The 23,642-nt window shown below is 39.7% G+C and overlaps 1 protein-coding gene across 4 annotated transcripts; it reads right to left on the bottom strand.

Annotated features, from left to right (window-relative positions):
* Positions 1 to 23,194, bottom strand: tasp1 (taspase, threonine aspartase, 1). Of its 4 annotated transcripts, XR_011246117.1 has the most exons (15): positions 23,009 to 23,193; positions 21,842 to 22,046; positions 21,266 to 21,333; positions 20,518 to 20,586; positions 20,204 to 20,324; positions 19,845 to 19,929; positions 19,691 to 19,770; positions 19,458 to 19,576; positions 16,965 to 17,084; positions 16,089 to 16,167; positions 11,433 to 11,543; positions 8,978 to 9,085; positions 8,569 to 8,869; positions 7,932 to 8,005; positions 2,155 to 2,200 (listed from the first exon to the last, which is right to left on the bottom strand). XR_011246117.1 is itself a non-coding variant. In XM_020088218.2 (14 exons), the coding sequence occupies exons 2-14, from the start codon at positions 22,002 to 22,004 to the stop codon at positions 2,108 to 2,110; spliced, it is 1,290 nt and encodes a 429-aa protein (XP_019943777.1). In that variant the 5' UTR covers positions 22,005 to 22,046; positions 23,009 to 23,193; the 3' UTR covers positions 1 to 2,107. The 4 variants fall into 4 exon arrangements, 3 of the variants coding, with proteins under 3 accessions (XP_019943777.1, XP_019943769.2, XP_019943764.2); XM_020088218.2 differs by lacking the exon at positions 8,569 to 8,869 and having other exon boundaries at positions 1 to 2,200; XM_020088210.2 differs by lacking the exons at positions 7,932 to 8,005; positions 8,569 to 8,869 and having other exon boundaries at positions 1,760 to 2,200; positions 22,987 to 23,194.
* Between the last annotated feature and the right edge of the window lie 448 nt (positions 23,195 to 23,642).

Raw genomic sequence — 23,642 nt, forward strand, 5'->3', positions numbered from 1 at the left:
TGTAGCAACATAGATTTTATTTACTTTTTGAGCACTGTAGACAGCTGTGCACATTTTACCATTTCCATAGCTTATACTATTTTATATTAGTCGCATTTTCAAGTAAAGAATATTTGTTGAGACTGGATTTTGTGTGTGTGGGTGAAACGGCGAACCAGAGAAACTGATTATCCCAACAGAAGAAGTCAATTTAGGCCATTTCTCCTTTCAAGTAGAATTCTCAACAGCAACATTTCATGGGCTTGATGCATAAATTAGTTTAGCAAGAAAATACATGTCTCTGTCACTGTGACTATACAAATATAAACTGTTATCTGTTATAACTGATGACTAACAGTCATGTCTGACGGTGGGGTTGAATGCTGCTACCTGAGCACTATACATATGCACTACATACATACATATACCCACATACACATATATATAGAAATACAGTGTGTGTGTATATATATATATATATATATATATATATATATATACAAATGTGCTTTACTCACACACATTCAGTTTGTGTATATATACGTGTACGTATACACACAGTATATACTACATATATACTGTATATATGCTGTACACACACACACATATATACATATATATATATACATATATATATATATATATATGTATATATATATATATACACACAGACACACACATACACACAAATAGTATATGTATACATACGGCGTAAACAACCACACACATATTTGTTATATATGTGCATCTGTGTGTTATTTATATATATATCTATATATAGATATATATATGGATATTTAACTATCTAATAGCTTCCTGCTTCTTCATCTGCCTCAGTTGCGTACTGTAGAATCCATACATGCTATACTTCTGCATTCACATTTTAAAACAATCAAAGCAAAGCATTCAACGGCTGAAAATGTTATAAAACTCATCATGATCTAAGATGCACATTATGCTACAGTATGGAGTAAAGCTGCAGGATTAATAACAATATGCCTTCACGAGTACATGGAAGCTGGTCTGTACATGTTAACATTGTAAAAATGCTGTTATCGTCATTGATTAACTGTCGCAGCTACAAATGCTTCATTCATAACAACTGTTTTGCGTCGCAGGCATTCCACCACCTGCCGCCTTTTTAACCATGAAAAGTATTTTGAGAACAAAATACAATCTTTCTTTTGAAAATAGTCACATCTGCTCAGCGATACAAAATAAAATGAACATCCACCCTGTTTTCCTAAATCATCGTAGCTTATATACAAAAGGAAGGACGTCGCTTTTAGTTGGAAAAGAGTAACAAAGAAAGAAATGGTGCATCAAGTCTCATCCAGGTGACACTGAAGAGCCTGGGAGTAAGTTGGCATAGAGTACATGCTGGAGGCAGACAGTGGCAAAGGGAAGTCCTGTAAGTGCACTAAATAGAAGCTAACCCCCCTCCCTCCTTTCTGGACACCTGTTAAAACTAGAGCCCGACCGATAAGTCAACTGATTTCATCAGCTGATATCCGCCTCTCACAGATATACTGGCATAAAGGGAATCTGATATTTAAAATAAAACTTAATGCGGAAAAAGATGCTTGGGAAAATTTAGTAATAGTGATCTGAAAAATGTGAACACTTCTCATAGTAACATAAAAGAGGAGTGTTGCTCGCTCTCTGTCTCTTCCTCTCTTCGCAGTACTCAGACAAGCGTTCATTTGTCAAGCAAGGAACGCACACTCGCCCTACTGTATATATTCAGTGTATAGCATATGTACTTTTTGGGCAGGTGAAGAGAAACAATAACACAGAAAAACACATCATCTCCAAATGGACCAGCAACCTATAACAGTGTGTACAGAATATGAATTTTAGTTGATATAAGAATATTTTTGCTCCCAAAAACATCTGTATCAGTCTTAATATCCAGTATCGGTCATGCTCTAGTTAAAACAGCTAAGGCGGTGGGGGTGAGGGTGGTGTGTGTGTGTGTGTGTGTGTGTGTGTGTGTGTGTGTGTGTGTGTGTGTGTGTGTGTGTGTGTGTGTGTGTGTGTGTGTGTGTGTGTGTGTGTGTGTGTGTGTGTGTGTGTAAAGGGTATGTTTTGGAGTATTGCTGAAGAAGCCCAGGAGGGCGGATGTGGCTCACTCCACTACGCTCATCAGTCGGCACACACCTCCCTCGATGGCCAAAGATTGTCCAGGAACAGTCCCGGGTGGTAATCTGGATATGTGTGTCTGAAAAAAAAAAAAAACATACACACAGTGGATACACACACAATTAGAAACACATCCAAGAAAAAGCTGTGTATACAGAGGCAGGGCGACACAAGGAGAAGATAATGCAAACAGGATGGCAATCTGTTTTTTCACATTTTTAGGGTATGGTTGATAGTGGAATATTTAACTAATAATTTAGTCTGTTACAATGAAATCATTGATTGTATTCGGGAGATGAACAAATTAAAAAAATAAATATTCATCAGGTTTATCAGGTGCACCTCACAGCAGTTATCAGGCAGGCTATGGTTTCAGGGTAAACATTAGAATAGCAGTAGAATAGAAACTCTAGAATAATACTATTTGCATATAATTAAGTATTGTACCAGCGATAGGCAGTTGCATGGGAAGCCATTCAGTATGAAAGTGTGTAATGTTTATGCTGCAGGAAAAGTAGAATTTTTTGTCAAGTCTCTGCTTTGGGAATCTCACTGTGCCACCGTGGTGGCACAATGCAGCTGTTTGTTAGTGTGCGTCACAGCTAATGTCAGTCAAACACACTAACACCACTAGTGTATGCATAGATACATGTGCGGAAAAGGCTGTGTCACAATCTCACTTCTTACACACAATGCTTCTTTGAGCTAACTTTACTTCAAAGTCTACCACTAACTTTTGGTCTCATCAGCCTTATGTCCAAGCATGGCTTAATGCACACTCTGTGGCAAGTACACAAAGTCTCATACAAACTACTGTTCCTTCAAATGATCCTACGTCAGATTTCAATACCCCACGGAGTCCGAACTCAAGGACCCCACTCAAATAATCAAACCCCAGAACCACAATCAAAATTTTAACTGGGAAACCGATACTGTACGTTTTGTGATAAAGGATGAATCTTGGTATTAAAACAATTCAAAATCTCATTTCAATAATATCAGATGAGGGTGATGAATGCGATGTAACCAGAGACAACAAGGCCATACAAAGGGACTGCTTCTGTTGCATCTTGAGCATGTACTCCTGAAGTACGAAGATGCCATGTGCGTATTTATAGAGGGTGTAAGTGGAGAAAGGGAACACACTGCTAGTGTTTTGTGTTCGAGCAGAGACAGAGAGTGGTAAGAGGAGGAGGGCGAGGGGCAAACACAGCTGTGAAGATGGGAGTGATACTTCCACTGGGGGATCAAAGGTGAGTGACTCTCCCTGTGCCAATAATGGCTGTCATCCTCCTTCCTCTCTCCACTGAGGGTAACACAGACTCCAGCCTTGGGGGAATCATCCTTCCACTTATACCAGACATCACTCCTTCACATGCAGGAGTCTTCATCTCTACTGGACCTCTTTTTTTTTCTTGAGGAGGCCTGAGCTATGGCCCCTGGCAGCCCAAGGGCAACTGCTGTCGCTTCAATGGGACGACAGCCAGACAAGGCCATGCACACATGGCAACACTCTTGGGGGCTATTATGCCTCCAGAACCCCTTTCTGTGTTCATCCTCTCCCCTTCATCTTCTGAAGATGAGGTTAAAGAGAGGCCTTGTTTAATCTGTTTTGAGTGAAGCTCCATAGCTGGGTCATAATCGACTAATGGTGACGTACTAAATGTTTTCCTTTTGATGTCCGCGGTAAAGAGCTATGCAATGTCCTTTCAAAATTCCAACCACACTGAATTCACAGCTGAAAATACACCACTAGGCACAATTAGCGTTGAGCTGTATGACTTCATATATTTTGCAAGAAAGCTGGTCCTGATAGTGACACCTACGTGCCCTGTACCTCTCCCCGATATGAAACCTTGCACCATATGTTCAGACCTTAATTTTTTTTTCTGGTCTGACAGAATTGACAACATGAATGAGTAAGCAGGAAGAGTTAAGGACTTACTAAACCAAACAAGTGAGTAATTACACCACCAAGGTGCTAAAGAGCAGTGCGTGCCTTTCACAAACTGGGGCGCTGGTTCATAACTCCAGGTTATAGGGACACAGTGAGGAAGTCACACGACAGATGTCCTAATGTTTGTGTGACACCACACACAGGTCAGCATCAGACAAATGATGCTGGAGCTAAGCCTTATGGGTAAAAATAAACTAAATAGCAAATCATTCATACAGGTTTTTTGTCAATTGTGCCAACTATTTTAATTTGATTCTAATTAAGAAAAAAAGGCTTTTAAAAGTGATTCTGCTCAATGTGATCAGTAATACAATATAGTCCTTCGATTGAAATTTTGTCTCAGTAAGTGAGCAAAGAGGATTATTATTACAATCTGTCTATTTGAACATCAATTTATACAGAGCGCAATTTTGGTCCATCGGTCCACGCCATAGACCAAGGCACCTTTCACACCTTTGTTATTTTGGTTTGAACTAAATGGGAAAGTTCAGAAGTCCAGACTGAAGAAGGTAGGTGTGAAAGCCCCATTACCCTAATCCCCAAAATAAGTGTAATTTCTTTTTTTACGAATACCTCATTCAAGTACTGCAGCGTTACATGTGTTACTTGCTTAATGAGTCTTTGTTGTGGAATCCAGCAATTATACAGTCAGCGGGAAAAAGAGGGGAAATATAAAAAAGAAGAAATATATGATAACAGGGCTAGATAGACATGCAAACCTACAGTGAGCCAGTTGTCAGCTCGTTGCCCAGGGACTGAAGTGACCACATGACAGGAGTACAGCTGAGTCAAAACATAACATGACAAACACAGTTCCTTTGTATCTTCCGGAGAAAAACAACATTCTTTGGTGATATGAATGTGTTTAGGAGCTCGAGAAGCCACAGATTAACACCACAATGTAAGCCAAAGAATAATTTTAGCTCCATGACTATGCTGCTGTTTTTCTGTTGTGGTTTTGACATTCTTCCTTAAAATAAAAAAACAAAACAATCATACGCTATTTGTCCTCCACGCTGGATGGATAATAAAAACAAAATGTACCATATTAAAACGCATTTTTCATTTAATATACAAAGCAGACAATAACCAGGAGTTCTGAATTGCATGCTGTTGGATTTTCTCTGGCCTCACACGATTGGAGTGGCAAAAGCTTTGTAGTGGTAATGATGTCCAGGAGGAGGGAACTGAGCCGTGGTGGCAGTCCTGAGTATCCTACACTTCTCTTTCATCTGTCCAATCATGACAAACAATAAAACAATAGTCTAGCGGTACCACAAGTGACAAAAAGCACGGCTGGATGTTCTGAGGTCCTATTCAGTGCAGACGCAGGTGAGTGTTGAATCAAACCAGATGTTCTCCCTCTGCAGTGCTGCTATATTACAGTCTAATGTCAAAATAATTAGGATAGAGACTAAACCTTCCCCAGAAACAGCATCCTATCAAAAAGTAAGAAAAAACCATAGAGGAGCTGACTACAGTCATTTGTGAGAAAAATAAAATGCAGAAAAATCAGAGAATCGAAATGTGGAAGGGTAAAAATGTGCTTCAATACAGTATCCAGTCTGACCTCTGACCTACATACTGCTACTTTGCATTGACCCGTCTATGTTCTTATCACAGAAAAACAGTGGAAGATGGACTTTGACTGGCTGGTTAGAAACGCCCAGTGGGATGCTGATAGGAATGGGAAGAATGTCAGTGGAATAGCAGCTGAGGAGGTGGATCCCTCTGCCTCTATATGCTTTACACTCTCAGCCATGGACTGAACATTTTTGTATGTGCTTAAATACAGATGTAATATTCATGCAAAATAAAAGTGCAACAGAAACAATACTCCTAGTTTTGTTCAGGAAGTATTTAAGAACACAGTTAATAAAGTCTTCATTGCATTGCTGCCTTGAGGTTCCCATCTCTTTTTGATCTTAAAAAAATACAGATGTTTCCCCTATGGTTTCCCTTCAGTAGACGTTAGGTTTGTCGTGCACGAGGTCCAACTCTGAGTCCAGCTGCGCAGCAATGGAAACCTTGTTGTGCACTTAGTCTGAAGACGTGACGGGCAGAGCATCGAAGATTCTCTGGTATGCAGATGGTGAGAGGCACAGACGCACATGCATGCTTCGTAGCCTCTGCCCCACAACAACTAGTCACTGCTCAGCCTCTGATGGAGCAGTGTGAGGTTGGGTGGAGCAGCTGTGTTCTTGGCTGCACTCTTCAAAATCACTGTGCTACCAGAGGCCCCCCTCGGAGGAAGTGATACCTACTCCCGGGAGATCCAGAAACCACAACTGACAGATTATATTCCTGGATCAGCACTCAATGGGCACGTTCATTTTATTGTGCACTGCGCATGCACATCTTAATGAAGTGACGCCGGGCGACTGCTTCACCACAATAGACTTTTAAAAGGTGCTTACTTTGATGCTTTTCGTGTTTCCGAGACCCCACAGTTGAAATTTTAAGACTGCGAATGCTATATTTTGCTGTTCTGCCCCTCCCTACTTCTTTGCACTATTTCTGTGTTGTCTGTGGACAAAGCAGCTTGAGCCCCTGACTTTTGCAGAAGAGTGGAATATCACAGAATTTTAATCTCCCTCTGACAATTTCTTCTCATCTAAACTGTCAAGTTCTATTTCTCCACTATCATCTAGTTATCACACAATTTCCGATTTTTTTTTTTCTCTAAATCAAATGTTTTATGGTCACGATTCATCACGTTACTGGTCGACCTGGTTCCAGATTTAAAACTCTATTTCTAAGGATTTTCTGAAACGTTAAAGGAGAAAATAAGTGTTCTTAAGGTGGCCACTGTTACGCTCTTTAGTACATAGATACAGTGTGTGTGTATTTTTCACAGTGTAAATCATAATTGCAATTGCATTTCCACACTGCAGGCACTGGACACAGTGTAGAGAAACTAGCTTAGAAGGCTTCTATCTACTATATACCACCAGTAATGTCAACTTCACTAATGCCTGCTGAACCTTCGACTAAATTCAAAAGACATGACGGACAATATATATATATAATAGACATTATATAAAACCTTTGAACAACAACAATGTTTGGTGATTAAAAAGTGCTGTATACAGTTCACTGTGCTCTGCGTTACACTGGCACAGGCGTGAAAGGAGAGCTTGCACGCTCACATTCCACCACAAAGCCCCAATACACAGAGCCCATCTGACAAATATGCAGATTGATACTGATATCCCCAGTGGTACATGACTTTCAGTAAACTTTAGGATACTTTAGGACCAGGTAGGGGCAGAGAGGTGGGGCAGGGGGGTGACGAGAGAGATAGACCAAGAGACGCAGGGAAAGAATGAGTGAGGAGAACGGGGAGGCTGGACGGACAGCAAAGACTTTGAAATGTGAACCAGGCTTGAACAACAGTGCCCTCTCTTCATACAGAGTGACAGCGATACATTAGCCAAACAAATCAGGCTGAGCAGTGACTCCACTTAGAGCCAGGAGACCAGAGCATTAAGCCCTGTTGCTTAAGAAGCCACACAGACCCTGACCAATCACACAATGTCTTTTCATAAGAATGAACATGCACCGCCTGACAAATGCTAGAGGAAGTCTTTTCCTCGACTAACTTCTGACTCCGTATGTCTCTCCAGTTGTCACATGCAGGGGTTGTTTCTTTTCTTTTTTGCAGACGACTTTACTTATCCATGGCATGAAGGATTTCAGCAATTAAGAAAAAAAGTGTCTTAGAAACAACTTCAAACCCTAATTTTAATGTTGTGAAAATACAAAAATCAAAAATCTATGCACAAATCAAATAACTAATCTTTTAGTCACAATTTTTACATACTTTGCTCTTCAAGCTAGTCGGGAAGCTCACCTTAGCTTTGCCATCTTGGGCCGACATGTAGCCAACACACATGCTCTCTGTGGTGTGACTCCATAGGAACTCCACTGTGGAAATATACACATAAAAAGGTTCGTTACAGAGTGAAGTTCAGCGTGACAGAATCTGAAATCAATAGTTTCCTTCTGCCAGAGGAAAACGTTTGGCAGGTGACTCCATTTACTAAACTGCAGTAAACTCTGAACTCTGCCTCGCAGTTGAGTTGTGACATAACCACAGGGGAAGGTAGGACTTGTGAGTTGGATAAGAAACTCAAAAGGATGTGGTTGACAGAATGTTTATCCTTGTAAATCAACACAGATCCCTCTGCAGGCCACAGTAACCTGAGGTCGTCCACAGCCTGGTGGAACAGATTCAAACAGGACCCGTACACCACAGAGTAAGTGGGACTGTTTGTGGGACATTTTAGTACTCGAGCTGCCATAATGTATACAATATATAGCCCTTCACTTCATATTTGCCATCATGTTTCATTTGAAATAAAGATGTCATCTCCTCCGACACTGGAGAAGCATCCTTTAAGTCAACCACTTGTTTCCATAAAACCGAGGATTCGATATATCGTACATCAGGTTTGAATTAACACAAAGGTCAAAAGATAAAAACCCACCAGCACTTCATAAGAGCTAAACTCAAGACAGAAGTCAAATTCCATGATGGCGGCTTTGGGGAGGGAAGGGGCATTCTCAGAAGCTCCAGGTAGAGAAACCAGATCCGCCACTACAATCAGCCAAGCTGGGCAGTGTTCAGACGGCCTCCGCTTGTCTGAAGATTAGTGGTTGATTCCATAGTGGGAGGTCTCTGTTTGAATCTGAGATGAAGGGTGTGAAACCAGAGACTGATTGTGCGAGTTAAAACGCAGACCACCCGCAAGGAAAGCCACAGCACCTCCTCCCCCTCCTCCTGAATATCTGAGGAGGGATTTTTAAATATTAACAATTTTTTTTTGGTTTTGCCTACAATCAGATGTAGCCTGGATGTTTCGAGTGTGATGAGGATTGAAACGATTTATGTCTTACCCAGTATACCCTGAATATTTTGAGATGGCTGGGTTTCCGCACATCTGCAGCACCGCAAGACAATCACTCCGCCCAAAACACGGTCTTCACTGGCCAGAAAGGGGGAGCCTGGACGCACAAAGAAAACAACACTCAAGAGATGACTAAAAATAGCATGAATATGGTCAAAAGGACAATCAATCAAACCTCTTGCATATTTTTAATCCCAGGATAAAGCATGACAAGAACAGCAAAGATGATCTATGAGGAATAAAATCCTTCCATTCAAGCTGTTTGCCTTTTTGCCCAAGTGAAACAACTGAAAGCAATTATTGTGTCCATGTATTTATTTTATTAAGCAGACTGTTTAATAGACATATCTAATTCCATTTGTATGGGCATGTTTTAGGACAAAATATGTCAATGACACATGGTGTAAATTTGAATTCCACACTGTAAGAATTCTTGGAAAAACAAACTTTACCTCAGAAGCGGCAAGTTGAATGAGGTGTTGTGTGTATGAAAACACTTGGGTTGTCTAACTAGTGAGGGCAGTAAAACAACAGAGGGCTTGGGTTGGAAAAGAACAAACTAAAAACAGCTACAGCGTGTTATGAAATGTCTCCTCACAAAGAAAAACAATTGATGTGTCTGCGTCTGCATGCCATTTGTTTCTTTGTCGTATTTCAGACATATTCTGGTTCCATGTTGTAAAGGTACCTTCACTCTATAAACACACTTTTTTAAGTGTAGACAATTATCCACACAAATTCCTGGTATTCCTTCAACACTTGAACATTTCATAATAACTAACATACACACAACAAGCACTTTATTAGGAACACCACACATCACGTCTTCATCTACATCACGTATTGGGCACAACTTCTGTTTGCTCTAAAAATTGAATGGATTCCACAAGATGTTGGAAACAAATCACACTTTAATGTTGGCTATCTCCTCTGACTGAGGAGGCCAGTGTAGTTCACTGAACTCATATTCCTAAAAGCAGTTTGAGTCATTTGCTTTGTCACATGGTGCGTTATCATACTGAATGCAGCCTTTAGAAGATGCTAAACTGTGGCCAGATATTGATGCACATGTGAATAACAATACTAAGATAGGCTGTGACTTTCACACAATGCCTGGTTATTATTAAAGTGTGTCAAGACAACATTTCTCACACCACCATCAGCCTGAAATGTTGGTATGAGGCAGGTTGGATCTGTCAAATCGTGATCTTTCTGCCAAGGTCTGACCCCAAATTGAGCCTGAGCAGAAAACCAGATTCACCAGACCAGTCTTCATTTCTTCCAGTCTTCACCTGTTCCATTTTGGTGACTTAGCTTCTGTTCTTGTCTGACAAGAGTGAAACCAGAAGTGGTTGTCTACTGAGATTGACATGCGGTTTCTGAGAGGCTTTTCTGCTCACCGCAGTTGTAAAGAGTGGTTACTGAGGTACTTTCTGTCAGCTCAGAGTTTCAAACTGCTGCGATGCTTTTTTGGAGGGGGTTAAAAAAAAGGCTTGGATTATATTTTAATTAGAACATTAACTGAAGCTCCTGACGTGTATCTGTATGATTTAATTAATTGCACTGCTGCCACTTGATTGGCTGATTGGATAATTGCATGAGTTCCTAATAAAGTGCTTAGTGAAGTGGTAAACAGTTCTATTATTGTTTACCAATAACAATAGAAGCATAAATGAATGGGATAAAATTATTTTTGAGTATGCAGGGTGTATGTGTGTGTGTCTTAGAGTAGCCTACTAAAGGTGCTTTCATTAAAGAAATTCCATTTAGAGAACCTGACTTAAATGTGTGTTGGAAGCGGAGTGAGAGGCCTCCACATCACAGACGCTGTCATCATTGCTTCTGCTAAAGCAGAATTTATGGAGCTTGTTTAACTTAATGTGCACCTTGAAAGAAAACAACAGAAGAATTAACTTCAGTTTGACTTCATTCAGTCTGTCCACATGTCTTGGTGCTACAGATGTCCATGACAAAGCCAGACTGGGACTGACTTCTAAAGGAGGCCAGGAGAAGGCAGAAAAACCACCACATGTTTCCACATGTTTCTTCCTCCGCTGTCTTCTCTGAGCGATCCCAGTGTCCATTCACTGGCACAGCGAATATAGTTAACAAGACTTTCTAAAACTGACCACTTCTGAGGAAAAAAAAAAAGACATCTTCACATGAACTTTCAGCAAAACAAATATGTCCTCCAAAATTATCTGTGGCTGTCAGCTATGATGTGAGGAACATTTTGAAGTTGCTGTTTTTAAACAAAGACGAAGATCCATAAATCAAAAGCCGTCTCATCTGATTCTAGTATTTCCAATGTTTTCCAGTTGTTAGCTCGTTCCTTATGTTATTCACCATCTGCTTGTCTAGTTTTACTCTCTCTGAGCCTAACTGTTCGTGCAAACACGTTCTTGAAGGAATAGTATGAATTAGGCTTCATGCAGGTGACTCACTGATGAACTTGTTTTGCATAGCCTCCAGCAGCGCTTGGTGGGCATCATCAGACTGCATGGCAGCGGAGCATTCCCGTGCCAGCATGGTGCGAATCAGATGCTCTCCGCAACCTGGCCAAAGAAACACAGACACAACTGACCCTGTAACATCAACTTTGCAGAGTTACTAGATAAAAGTTGTAAGAATGTCTCAATCAGAACTGCCCCAGTTCTCCAGTGATATACTTGGACAGAGTTGTAACACATGTACAAACCATTTACGCTCAAGAATCTGAAGCACAAAAAATGTTTTAAAAATCACATCTTGATGTTTAACATTTATTTTTTAATGGATGAGTGTATATAAGCACCTCCAGATTATCATTTGTAGTTGATCTTTTCAATAGCTTAATTGTTATGAAGTTCTTTAATGGAAAATAATTTTTGCTTTTTCAGCTCATAAGAAACATTTTGTGCTACTGCAGACATTTTTCACTTATTCTTCTCGGTGTAATTGAGATTTAATATTTCATTTAAAGTCGACAGGCCCCTGAAGGCTGCCAAGTACAGCTGCTTTGCTCAAGGGCACACTGACAGTAATTGCTGAAGGAGGGTTTGAGTTTCTCTTTCAGTTTCCCTGCCCAGATTCCCAGCTGGTCTGGGAATTTGAAACAGCAACCATCCAGTATTAATTCCACTTCTGTACACTCTCACTGGTTCACTGCAGTGTGCATGCATACCTGCAACATGTATCACCGTGACACATTTATGAATCGATTTTATGGTAACAGGTTTTAGTTTTACATCTTACCATAATATGTACTTTGAGAAACATGATTTCTTGTATTAACAAACACCAAGATATTTTATTTATTTAAATGTGTAGGGCAAAGTAACAAGAATAAAACAAATTTACACTGACAGCAGGGAGTTAAGACATAAAACAGTGGTATCATATAAATGACTGCATAGCAAATGAAATGCTAATATTTTTAACTTAACTTTTCCTGCAGCACAGAGAAACAAAACTGAAACATACAAGTTATCTATGCGTGATCATTACATTCATGCAAAAACCTAATTCTCCAGTTAAATTCAAATTAAATCAGAGAAGTAGCAGCGGACTTTGCTAAACTAGGCTTCAATTAAAGTCCAAGGAGAAGAGAGAAGCGCTTTGTTTAAGCAGGAACCATAAAACCTCGGGCACCTTTTACAAATGTCTCACATTGCCCTCTCAACCACTTTTAAGTCAAAACAAAGCAGGTGTTCTTTTTTACATCTTAGATAACAAGCAGCATATTTTTCTTCAAGGACTAAAATTAAAACCATTGTTGCTAAAGACAAGAGAGGTATTGAATGCATGCTGTATATTTGCAATATGATCTCTCTGACAGTTAAACTCAGTCCATACTCTGGGAAAAAGACAAGAAATCTTAAAGTGAAAACAAATCACATCTGGCAGACGTTCCTGTGAAAACCCATAAAGACTTAAGAATATAGCCTTGTTGTTTCTGTAAACACAAACGAAGGCCCCATAAAATATCAGGTAACTACAACAAAACTGAACGCAGGTCGGTAACTGCGGAGACCAGATGCCCGGAGCAATTTGAAGTTCTTTTTTAATGAGCGCAGAATGTCGGATTGGTCAGGTACTGTGCAATTTTGTGCTAAGTTTGCCATAACATAATCTCCCTCAGAGGAACTGGACATTACAGCAGCATGATCACATTACAGCAAAAAGCCAAGACTAAAGCAGCAACGTAAGAGTGGAGAAATGTAACAACGGAGATAGGATATGTGGCGGCCAAAAACACCAAGAGTACATTGTGAAGTACGTGAGCTGTTCTCTCATGGCCACAGCAAACAAAAGGCCAGATGAAGCACTCAACGCAAAGATCCACATGAGTCACATATGACAGAAGAGACGAGAATGAGGGGTGGGAGGGAGGGAGGGAGGGAGGGCGGCTGGGCAAAGTGGTGATGAAGAGAGAGGGACATATAGGGTGAAGATCATACTCCTCATGTCAGAATGAAAATTTATGTTTTTCTGTTTCTTTTGATCGGGATGGCTTTCATGTTAGGAAATTAAAAACAGGTGTTGTACTGGAACACACATAATGCTCCTATAAGTCAATCTTTTTTTTTTTTTTTTTAAAGTAACATCAAAGGTAAAGCCACAATATAGAAAGACAGAAAGAGGTGAAGGTGCAAACAGAGCGAACACATACACAGCGACCAGAATAATTGATGAACATGGTGTTTGTATTCTGCCTGTGAAATGAATATGTTATAGATAAGTTGAGAGCAGGACAGACTACGTATCACCTTTAAACTGTGGATTACCTTTAAAACCAAACTGGCATCTTGTGTGGTCGTAGATATGAATGTACAGAATTAAAGTCACTACTTACAAAACTTTCTACTTCTGAGGAAAATGTCTGGAACATTCATGTGAGTGAAGGCACCTGGGTGGAGCATGCAGTGGGACGTAAATATAACATACAAATTCTGCTGCAGAAATCATATGTTTTTGTTTACAGCAACACTGACATCAACTAGTATCATTAAGAGCTCTCAGCTCTAGTCTTTCGAAGTTGATATCTTCATCTGCGTCTGATTGATCCCGAGATGTTTTGCATCCATTGCATGTTGGAAATGTCAACAGCAGGCCCACTCGCTCACTGTGAATGTATTTTCACATGGGCTCACTGATATTTTCAAGACTTGTCAACTGACTCGGACATTAGCATTCTTACTTACAGCTGCTCTGGTATATTTTAGGTAAATGTCCGGATTTCAATCTGACAGCATCTTGATTGTTCATCATAGAAACAGGTCTGCCTTACAGTGCAAAAAAAGCTGGCTTCAATAGTGGACCAAGCACGTACGAGTCAAACTTCAGTCTGTCTGATCCACTTCAAAAGATTTCTAATTTTCCCCAGAAGCTTCGTCGCAGATGTCCTCACATCTTAAGGAAGTGGGCTGATATACTACAGGCTCTCTAACTCACATCCGAAACAATGCAGCTCGCAACCAGCGACGTTGCTCTCAGCTAAAGGAGACACGTATTTTCATTTTTGGAAACACTAAGGCATAGTTGTCTGCATTGTAGAAATATATTTTAAAAAAGCAACTTGTCTTTGAAATGGAAGTTTGTCCTGAAAGGAAATGAGGTCATTGTCGACTTGACTCTCTGTACAAATTTAAACACCAACGAGCCAGTGCTTCACGAGATACACTTCTTGATCCTGTGTGTGCTGTCAGCAAAGGATTAGTGGAGGCAGGGTGGTGGCTGCTGGTGTTTCTCTACATGCAGAGCTGTAAATAATGAGGCTTTTAAAATCACAGAACTCTGGGTGCAATGAACAGTGTTGTCAGTGTACGAGCACATTGCCCGTTCTCTTAATCCTCAGCTCAATCATCCTTACACTTGTCTTTGATTTTGATGACAGAAATTCAGAGGAAACAAAAAATGAATTTTTCCTTTCAAGGCAAAACAATCTCTGGAAAGTACAAAGACCAAGACTCTTTCCAGTTCCTTAAACCTTGATGACCGCTTCCAATCACAATGGAAACACAGCAAGATTGCCAGTTGGAGTAGTTCCTGTTGACCTCTGCATGAGGACAAACAATAGCAACCACCTACTATCTACCACTCCTGACACTGCAGACACAGCACAAAGAAAGACAGGGAGCACAAGCAGTGTGTGACAGGTGACGGCTATAAATCACTGCCATGGCACAATATGTGTGGGGTGGGAGGTGGTGGTGGGAGGTGGTGGTGCGAGGGGCTGCAACAAGAGGCATGGCTGATGATCTGAGTTATGTACTAACTATATTTATGTCATACACAGTTAGTTATAGCATTCATTACCGAAAACAGGAAATACATTTATGTGGAGCGTAGATCTAAGTAGAGTGAGAAAATTCTATAAAATTCAACTTAAATTTAGAAGCTCAGTGAAAACTGTCTTTTGGTTTAATTATTGACAGAGTAGCTCTCATGCAAAACAAAAAAATGGATGCATCATTACTTGATTGCTTCTGCATGTGATTTTGAAACACAAGCTTAATTATTTGTTGGAATATAACTTTAGAAAAACTGATGATAAGAGGATAATATTTCTTATTTTGAACCATAAACGTTAAACACATACCATGAGGCGATGTGACTTTGATGACTCAGAGAGGACAATTTAGTTTTACATAAACAACTTCTGATTACCAGGTATCCTATGACTTACTGATCCCAGCAAAATGATGCTGTGAATCTAGATGACGGCACTTAAAGAACAGAATCTACCATCTTTCTCCTGCACTCCGGGCTGTTCTCCGTCCATCATATTCACAGCAGGTGTCCCATGTCAAATGTCATTGCAAATCCAAAGAAGCTTTGCAATGCACCTGGCATGCAGCTGATGAACAAAGAAGCGGCAAACAATGACTCAATCATCTGAGGAAATGACTGATGAGAATCACATAGCAGGAATGGTTGGAGGTCAGGCTATCTGAAGCTTGACTCACCGAGGCTAAATACGAGGCTCATGTCAAATATCTGTTTCTGATTCTTATAATCTCCAAAACAAAAGGCGGGCTGGTGGTAAACATTACCAGTCAGAGGAGAAGTCACATGCACACAACTGTTAAGTAGGTTGTAGATAGCGCACGGTGGTTTACCTGAGGTACTCACTGCTGTGGAGTATGGGTTCATATTACAGGCATTTTCAGCCCAGCAGCCACATCCGTAATGAGCAGCCTGAGAAAAAAAAGAAGAGGAGGATGCTTGAGATACAAAATAGTTATACAGTTGTTGGAATTGTATACACTCAAATAATAAATGGAGTGAGGGACGATCATATATGAATAAAAGAAACAAAAAAGTTACGCTAAGAGCTGGGGATGTGCCACAGGATGTTCCAACACTAGAAGCAAATGCCATTCTAGCTACTCGATTGCTCTGAGCGACAGGTTTTTTAAATGTTAAAAGTGATTAAATCCTCTGGTTCTTTCATTCTTTTCAGCACTTAATGTTGAGTGTTTCTTTTTTTGTTGAGCTGTTGTTATTTCAACCTCATAACTTCCTGCAGTTGCGTTCACACAGCAAAAACCACCACCCAATGTGGTCTGAGTGATCGGATCTCAGACCGCACTGAGAGCGCATTTGGGTGCATTCAGACTTGTACTTGGCGCTTATCATTTGTGATCCTGTCACTCAGGACTGATGGTAATACCAGGCTTGAACGGGGTCACTCAGTTTTCTTTAATCAGCAGCATTTGGTCCCTTAGGTGTATTTTGTTGCTGAGTTTTTCCAACTTGGATTAGCCTGTTGATTAGCAGCCTATCTTAGATTCAAATCATTTTCTGTGCTTACAGAAGAAATAATAAATCATACATGGTAGCATTAAAATACAAAAAAAAAATAACAGTGAAATAATGGCATGGATCCATCTGTCAAACTGTCTCTTTACTCAAGTTACATAAACAATTATTATTTTATTAAGTTGTGGATAACACAATGGACAGAGGAAATAAGAAGAAGAGAGTGCAACTACCTGTCCGACCCTGCCAGGGTGTTTCATTGCCAGGCCTCCACTGGACACTGCTGCAGCTACATTCCCTTCCAGGTCCACCACAACAGCTCCCACAGTGTCGAGACACCCAGAACCATTCTCCTACAACACAGTGAGTAGAGGAGCCACATCAGAAAAACACAAATGTATACATCGAACAGATATAATTAGATCAGCATTTTCAAATAGAAGAAATATTCTCGAATTTAGGCAAAAAATAGGAACATTCACATACTGAAGCACAGACACACAATCTTTGACTGACGAGATTCCAAAAATTATGTATGTATGTATGTATTATGTAAGTATGTATGCAATGAATTTATAAAGAATGCTTACATATTTAATCAAAACACTATTTCAGTCAGCTTCTCTGATTGAGGTTTGTTTTAATAAGTGGCTTGTAACCATCTGTAAGTCAGAGAACACGATAAATTTAGTCCTGCAGCATAAATATGACAAAATGGCATTATGATACATGATCAGAGCTCCACTCCTACCAGAAAGTGAACTTCACTGAACCCTGAAATAAAAAGCAGAGTGAAAAAAAGGAAATAGCTTTTCTCATCTGTCTTACGTTCTCCTAAATCAACACTGTCTCCAAGATTTTGAGGCCAAAATAACCGGAGCCAAAAAGTTTAAAATCCTACTAAGACCATTATGTCACTACTTATCAGGTTCCTTAAATGGAAAGAGATTATGACTGCAAGACTTAGAGGAAATCTTTTGAATTATAATTATATTCTTCAGGTTACACCATTGTGAGACAGGTGCCTTTATAGCACTGGAGAAAAGATTAAAGAAGAGGCATAAGAATGTATAGAAATCAAACCATGACGTTTATGTTCAACCTAAATGTCTTCAATGGCCATTCGTGATACAAAAATGTATTACGTTTGTTTTGTGTGTCTGTTACTTAGCATGTTTATGCAAAAACTGCAGGATGGAGTAGCATGAACACTGGTGGAAGGATGTGGTATGAGATCGGAAAGAACACATTTAATTGCGGCTAAATTAAATCTGTTAAAACATGTAAGAGACAGATGAGAACAGAGGACAAGTCAAACCTTCAACTCTCATGAGGCAAATTCACCAAAATCAATCACTTGAACATGCGTAAGTCAACAAACATCCGTCTGGTTGTTTCTTTTGATGGATGTACCATTAATACTGGTGAGAACTGATGTGACTCAACTAAATAAATAAAAATGCTGTTCAAAACCAGCAGAAATGAAGCATTACGGGCTGTGACTGTTTCCACGTTTTGCTCCATTTAACACATCTGAACCAAGATACTCTCCCACCCTCCTCTGGGCCGCTGCCCCTGCTGGTGACCGTAGAGCGGAGTGAGAGTCGGCTCTCGGCTGCTTTCAGCTCGGCTCATCATCAGGCCTCTCGCTCTCCAGCTGTGCTGCTCAGGGCACTGAAACTTTGCCCTTCCTCTTGTCAACACTTTAATCGTTTCTTGGAACCATCAGTGCAAACTGGTAGAGCCATTTTCTTTGATGACCCTTTGAGAATGTGAGATCATAAACTGTCAAAATGTATCTTGACATCTTGGTTATGGAAGATGATCTAGTTCTTTTCTTGTGTGGAATACCATATTCTACTTGATGTTGCTTCCCTTTTTTTTTTTATTCAGCTTGATCACATATGTATATATTTCCTCCTGGAGAAGAAATAGATCTGGTTTAGAATCTGCCGAATGGGCTGCCAGCTTGATAAAACTGAGGAGCCGGTCAACTGATGCATGTGCCTCTCTTCGTATTTGTACTGCGGTTCCTTCTTATCTTTATAGGCATTAAAGATGAAGATTTTTTAAAATAACTAGACTCATGACTTAAATTATTCTATTTGCTCTCCTTCTAATTGCATCATACCTGCTTTACGTGGCTTTGCCCGTCTCTGCTGTAAGTTCCAGGACAAACAATGTACAAGGCATTTTTTTTTCCTTCCAGTGTTTCTATTGGTTACTCGTAATTAATCACTTTGACGGGTTAGCGTAACGTCAAGACAATTTTAATATATTACATCATCTGTGAGTTGCAGATTTTCATCAGTAATGGTGGTGAAGACGTCAACTCCTACGATCCCACACTGCTTCACAACGTCATCAAACTAGATCTTATGTTGTTTTGATTCAACACAACTATCAACTACAAGTTGTGCTTTGCTCTCCATGAGAAGGTATTTATTATGAGATGGAGTGGTCCTACTACTTATGTTGTGATTTACATGGACTTTTATTGTTTTATAATCATCACTCTTCTGAAAAGTTTTTAATGTTCACATGAAGTTCTGGCCTGCTGAAGCCTCTGGTCACATGGTCCGATCTCAATCTGTTACCACTCATGTACAATAAAGACAAAGCCCGATGTTCACAGTGAGTAATATGACTGTAAAATCAGCAGCAGGAGGTGGGTCCGCTCTGACTGATGCCATGCACTTGAGTTCAAAATACTTTTTCTTACTCACCACAGCACTCGCATTTCCACTTGATTGTCGTCGTTTCTTTGTCTGATTCTGTCCTGTGTCCATTTTCTCTGCCAGCTCCATCTTCCGCTTGTTCCTCTTGTACGCAGACAAACTGAACTCTGTGTGAAGTTGATGTTTATTTTAAGCACAGATTTCTGCTTCAGTTTCACAGCTAGAGTTAATGCACTGTTTTTAGATGAAGAGCATTTGTGAACTAGTGCAACAATACTCACTGGTGGCCATTTTCTCTGAGGGGCATGGTGGTATTCCGTGGCTGACAGCCCAGTCGTGTGCGCCTCGCCCCACTAAAAAGCTGACAGGAAGAAAAAATTAACAAGCCGATATAGTCGCTTTAATACGACATTAATTAATAACCATGATATTCACCAGGGTGGTATTCTGCCAGCTGATAGTTTCCCTTTCTGTGCTTCAGTCAGGAGACGGTTTGCAACTAAGACTGGGTTTTTAATACCTGAAGGAAAAGACAGAAGTATCATAGAGCTTGTACTTGATTCCACTGGGATGCAGGTTAACAAATCAAGATATCCAACTCGTGATTACATTACAAAGACAGAAATACATATATATATATATATATATATTTATATAAAAAACATATTATTATATAGGAGTCATCAAAACACCAAATTGTGTCCCTTTGTTTTTTATTCAAATATAAATCATATGCGTGTTTTGTGTACATATTAATAGCATGTCTAAACATCAACACATATGTTGTCACTCACCACTAATAGCACCTACAGCTCCATAATGTAGCGACTTCCCATCCATGATACTTGCATCACATTCAATTTCCCCCGACAAGTTCAGGTTGGAGCCCATGCCCGCGTTTGTAAAAGGAGAATCCTTATATAAAAATACACATATTCTCAAATTAAAACTGTTGTCATTAATTGTGCTGAAGAAAAGACATTGATTCTTTTTATGTAGTGGATGGGGTCTAATCTAGGCCTAAAATAATTCTTTAACATTATGGACATGTATTGTAAATCAATTGATTATTTTGATATAAATTAAACCTGGATCACAATCAGCTCACCTCAAGTTCAACCAGCGCTGCAGCCACGGCTTCCACTGCAAGTGCCCCGGCTTTGAGCTGGTCCACAGCCTGTAAGGGACAGAGACACAACAGCTTTCCAGTCAAAACACCAACTACACTCAGCGTACCCATAACATAATCACACTACAGTGCAGATGCTGGAATATCTATACATTCTGCCACTAACTAATGTAAAAAAAATGGAACTAAATTCAAAATGGTAGTTAAAAGTTAACTGGTAAATAAAAACTATTGTTAAGTGAAGCTGATGACAATAGCATGGGGCTGTTTTGTTGTTGTAAGGGTGGTAAGGATCTGGAAAGAATTCTAGAGAAGAACATGTCCAAAGAACAAAAACTCCAAAAAATCAAAATCTTCACAGGAGATCCAAAATCAAAATCTTTGATATCAAAACTACAATATTAATACATTTGTATTCCATATATATCTCATAAAGGAAAAGCCTCTTGTTTCTGTTTGATACATGGGTCTCAGCAGAATTATTTAGAACTGAGATGTAATTACTAGCACATCTTGAATATTTTAAACTCATTTACATTTCAATATAATAGTAAAACAACAATATTCCATTTAAGGAAAGCTCTGAAATGCTACTTTAATATGTGACTCAACACTGAATCAATAATTCTAATTACAAGTGAGACAGAGTGAGACACATTGTGGGCACGACCAAAACAAGGTTGTGTTGCCTGCTTGTAGACAGACACAAATTACAAATCGGGCTTACTCTCTGGCATGCTCTTTTGCACACATGCTTGTACTCCTTGGCTTTGGATTCAGAGTGGTATCCTGCTCCTGAAATCAAATGTGAGGAAAAAAGTGAAAATTCATTAAAGAGATAAAGGAAACATATATATCAGGTGATGTAATGTTTCATTGCATCATAGATGGACTACTGACAATCTGATCCTATTAACAAATGATACCTAAAATTTCTCTTAATTCCTCCCATCAAGGAGGTTCTGTTTTCAACGCTTTCTGTCTGTTTTTCATGGTTTGTTTCTAAGCAAGATTACACAACAACATCTGAACAGACTTTTATGAAACTTGGTTGAAGGATGAAGTAGAAATCAGGGAAGAAACCATTCAAGATCCAGATCAAGGGGCAGGATTTGTTTTTTCCCTTTCTTTAACATTAACATTGTGAGACAAGGCCTTTTTCCAACATCTTCACTGTTTACCCAGAGAATAATTAATGGTAAAAAGTCACATTTTTGGAACTGATATATGTGAGAGTGTGATATTTGGTGCAGTTTAAGGGCTTGTTGGGCTGTTGCTACTGGTGACCTGTGTGCACACTTACCTGCATGCACTAAAACAAATCCACCAACACCTTTTGGCGTCTGAAGCTCGCTTGATTCCTGCTTCTTGGACAATGAGTTGGCCAGGGGAGAGGAGGGTTGCTGCTCTTCAGCACAATTCATTAGACTTTCCATAACCCCTGCATAACTCGACAAGCCTATCATGGCCTATCAGACAGTGGTGTGAGTGGCATTTCCATGGCACACCTGTGACAGAAGAGAGGACAGAGACAACAACTCTCAGCGATTATATGGGACGTGATGATTTAAACGTCCACAAAGTGGATTCCACTTCTTGTTGATTCAGACGTGAGACTGTCTCCTACAGCAGTGACCCAGAGCAAACTTTATGAACACACAATCAGGCACACATTTTGCTTCTGTATTGGCTGTTTTTTTTATCCGGCTATACATGTTATTGTTAATTTGCTGACTCTCAATGGTAGTCATGTTATCTTCTGCATGTGAACTTTGTATAATTTTAACAAAATGTATGTAGAGGCTTCAAACTACACCCCCCTCTATGTTTTCTGCTTCCCCCTGCACTGTATTTTTCATGTTACTATGTATTTTATTTATGGTGTTCCTTGCTGAATAAATCTGACCTAATCCAAAACACCTAAAAATCCTCTATGAACTAGTTGAGCAAAATGAAACTGAAGCTTTTGGAACACAGCTGAACCTGACCCTCATTAGAAATGTGTGGGTAGACCTTCAACATGCTGTTTGTGCAGATCACCTAAAATGATCTCAGCACTTCAAGTGCTCTGCAGTGGAGGGTGAAATGAAAAGCAGAACCCACAGTGATACCTGCCAGAGTTACAGGCCTCATTAACTTGCAAACAACATTACGTTTGCTCAAGTACAGACACTATACATCTAAGTCTAACTTGTAGCTTCTGTCATAAATCTATAGTCCTGATGCACAACTCAACAATTCACAGCTTGTCCCCAACATTAAGATCTCACTCATCCGAACAATCCCTTATAATGTAACGTAACCCGTGTTGATTCAGAGTTTATTCACCAGGCGTCATTTCATTTACATTAGGTTTGATGGATAAATCATTGCAGCACAATAAAGAGGACTAAGTTATCTTCGACTCCAGCTAGCAGTCGTTAGCTTGTTAGCTAATAGCTCGCTAACCATCAAAACGAGCTCCTCTTACAGTTTTCCCTCGTCTCCTCTCAGCGACAGAGTTTCCTGCTGAACCCGACGTCCCCTCACATGTGTGTGATTCACACACGAGGCCTCCGGACTCACAAATGTCCCCGTGACAAACTTTGCTGTCACACACTCTCACAGCTCTGCGCTGTCCGGAGCTGCTAGCTGCAGCAAACCCAAACTACTTCCTGGTTCAGATACACGTTGCTAAGGAAGTGCGCTCAGTGCAAACACGGGTACACGTGGGTGAGGCGGCCCAAAATAAAACCTAGAGCAAAATAAAATGCACTTTTGATTTAGTTTTTGCTTCTGTGCATACACACAAACACACTGGAGAGAAAATGTATACTCTCAAACTTGACGTCATTTCTACAATTTGTTTTTATTATTATGATGATCATGATGATGATTGTAATTATTATTATGATGATGATGATGATTGTTATTATTATTATTATTATTGTTATTATTATTATTATTATTATTATTATTTACTGAATTCTCGTGTGGCCCTCGTGATTGTCACACTCTTTGAAAGGAAAGAAAAGTCTAAGAAAATAAAAAAGAAAGGGTCACAATTCTTCCTGTTTTTTTACACATATATATTGATTCCATCCATATTTTTCTATATTTTCTAT

This window comes from Paralichthys olivaceus, chromosome 14 (genome assembly GCF_024713975.1).
Source record: "Paralichthys olivaceus isolate ysfri-2021 chromosome 14, ASM2471397v2, whole genome shotgun sequence".
Classification (NCBI taxonomy): Eukaryota; Metazoa; Chordata; class Actinopteri; order Pleuronectiformes; family Paralichthyidae; genus Paralichthys; species Paralichthys olivaceus.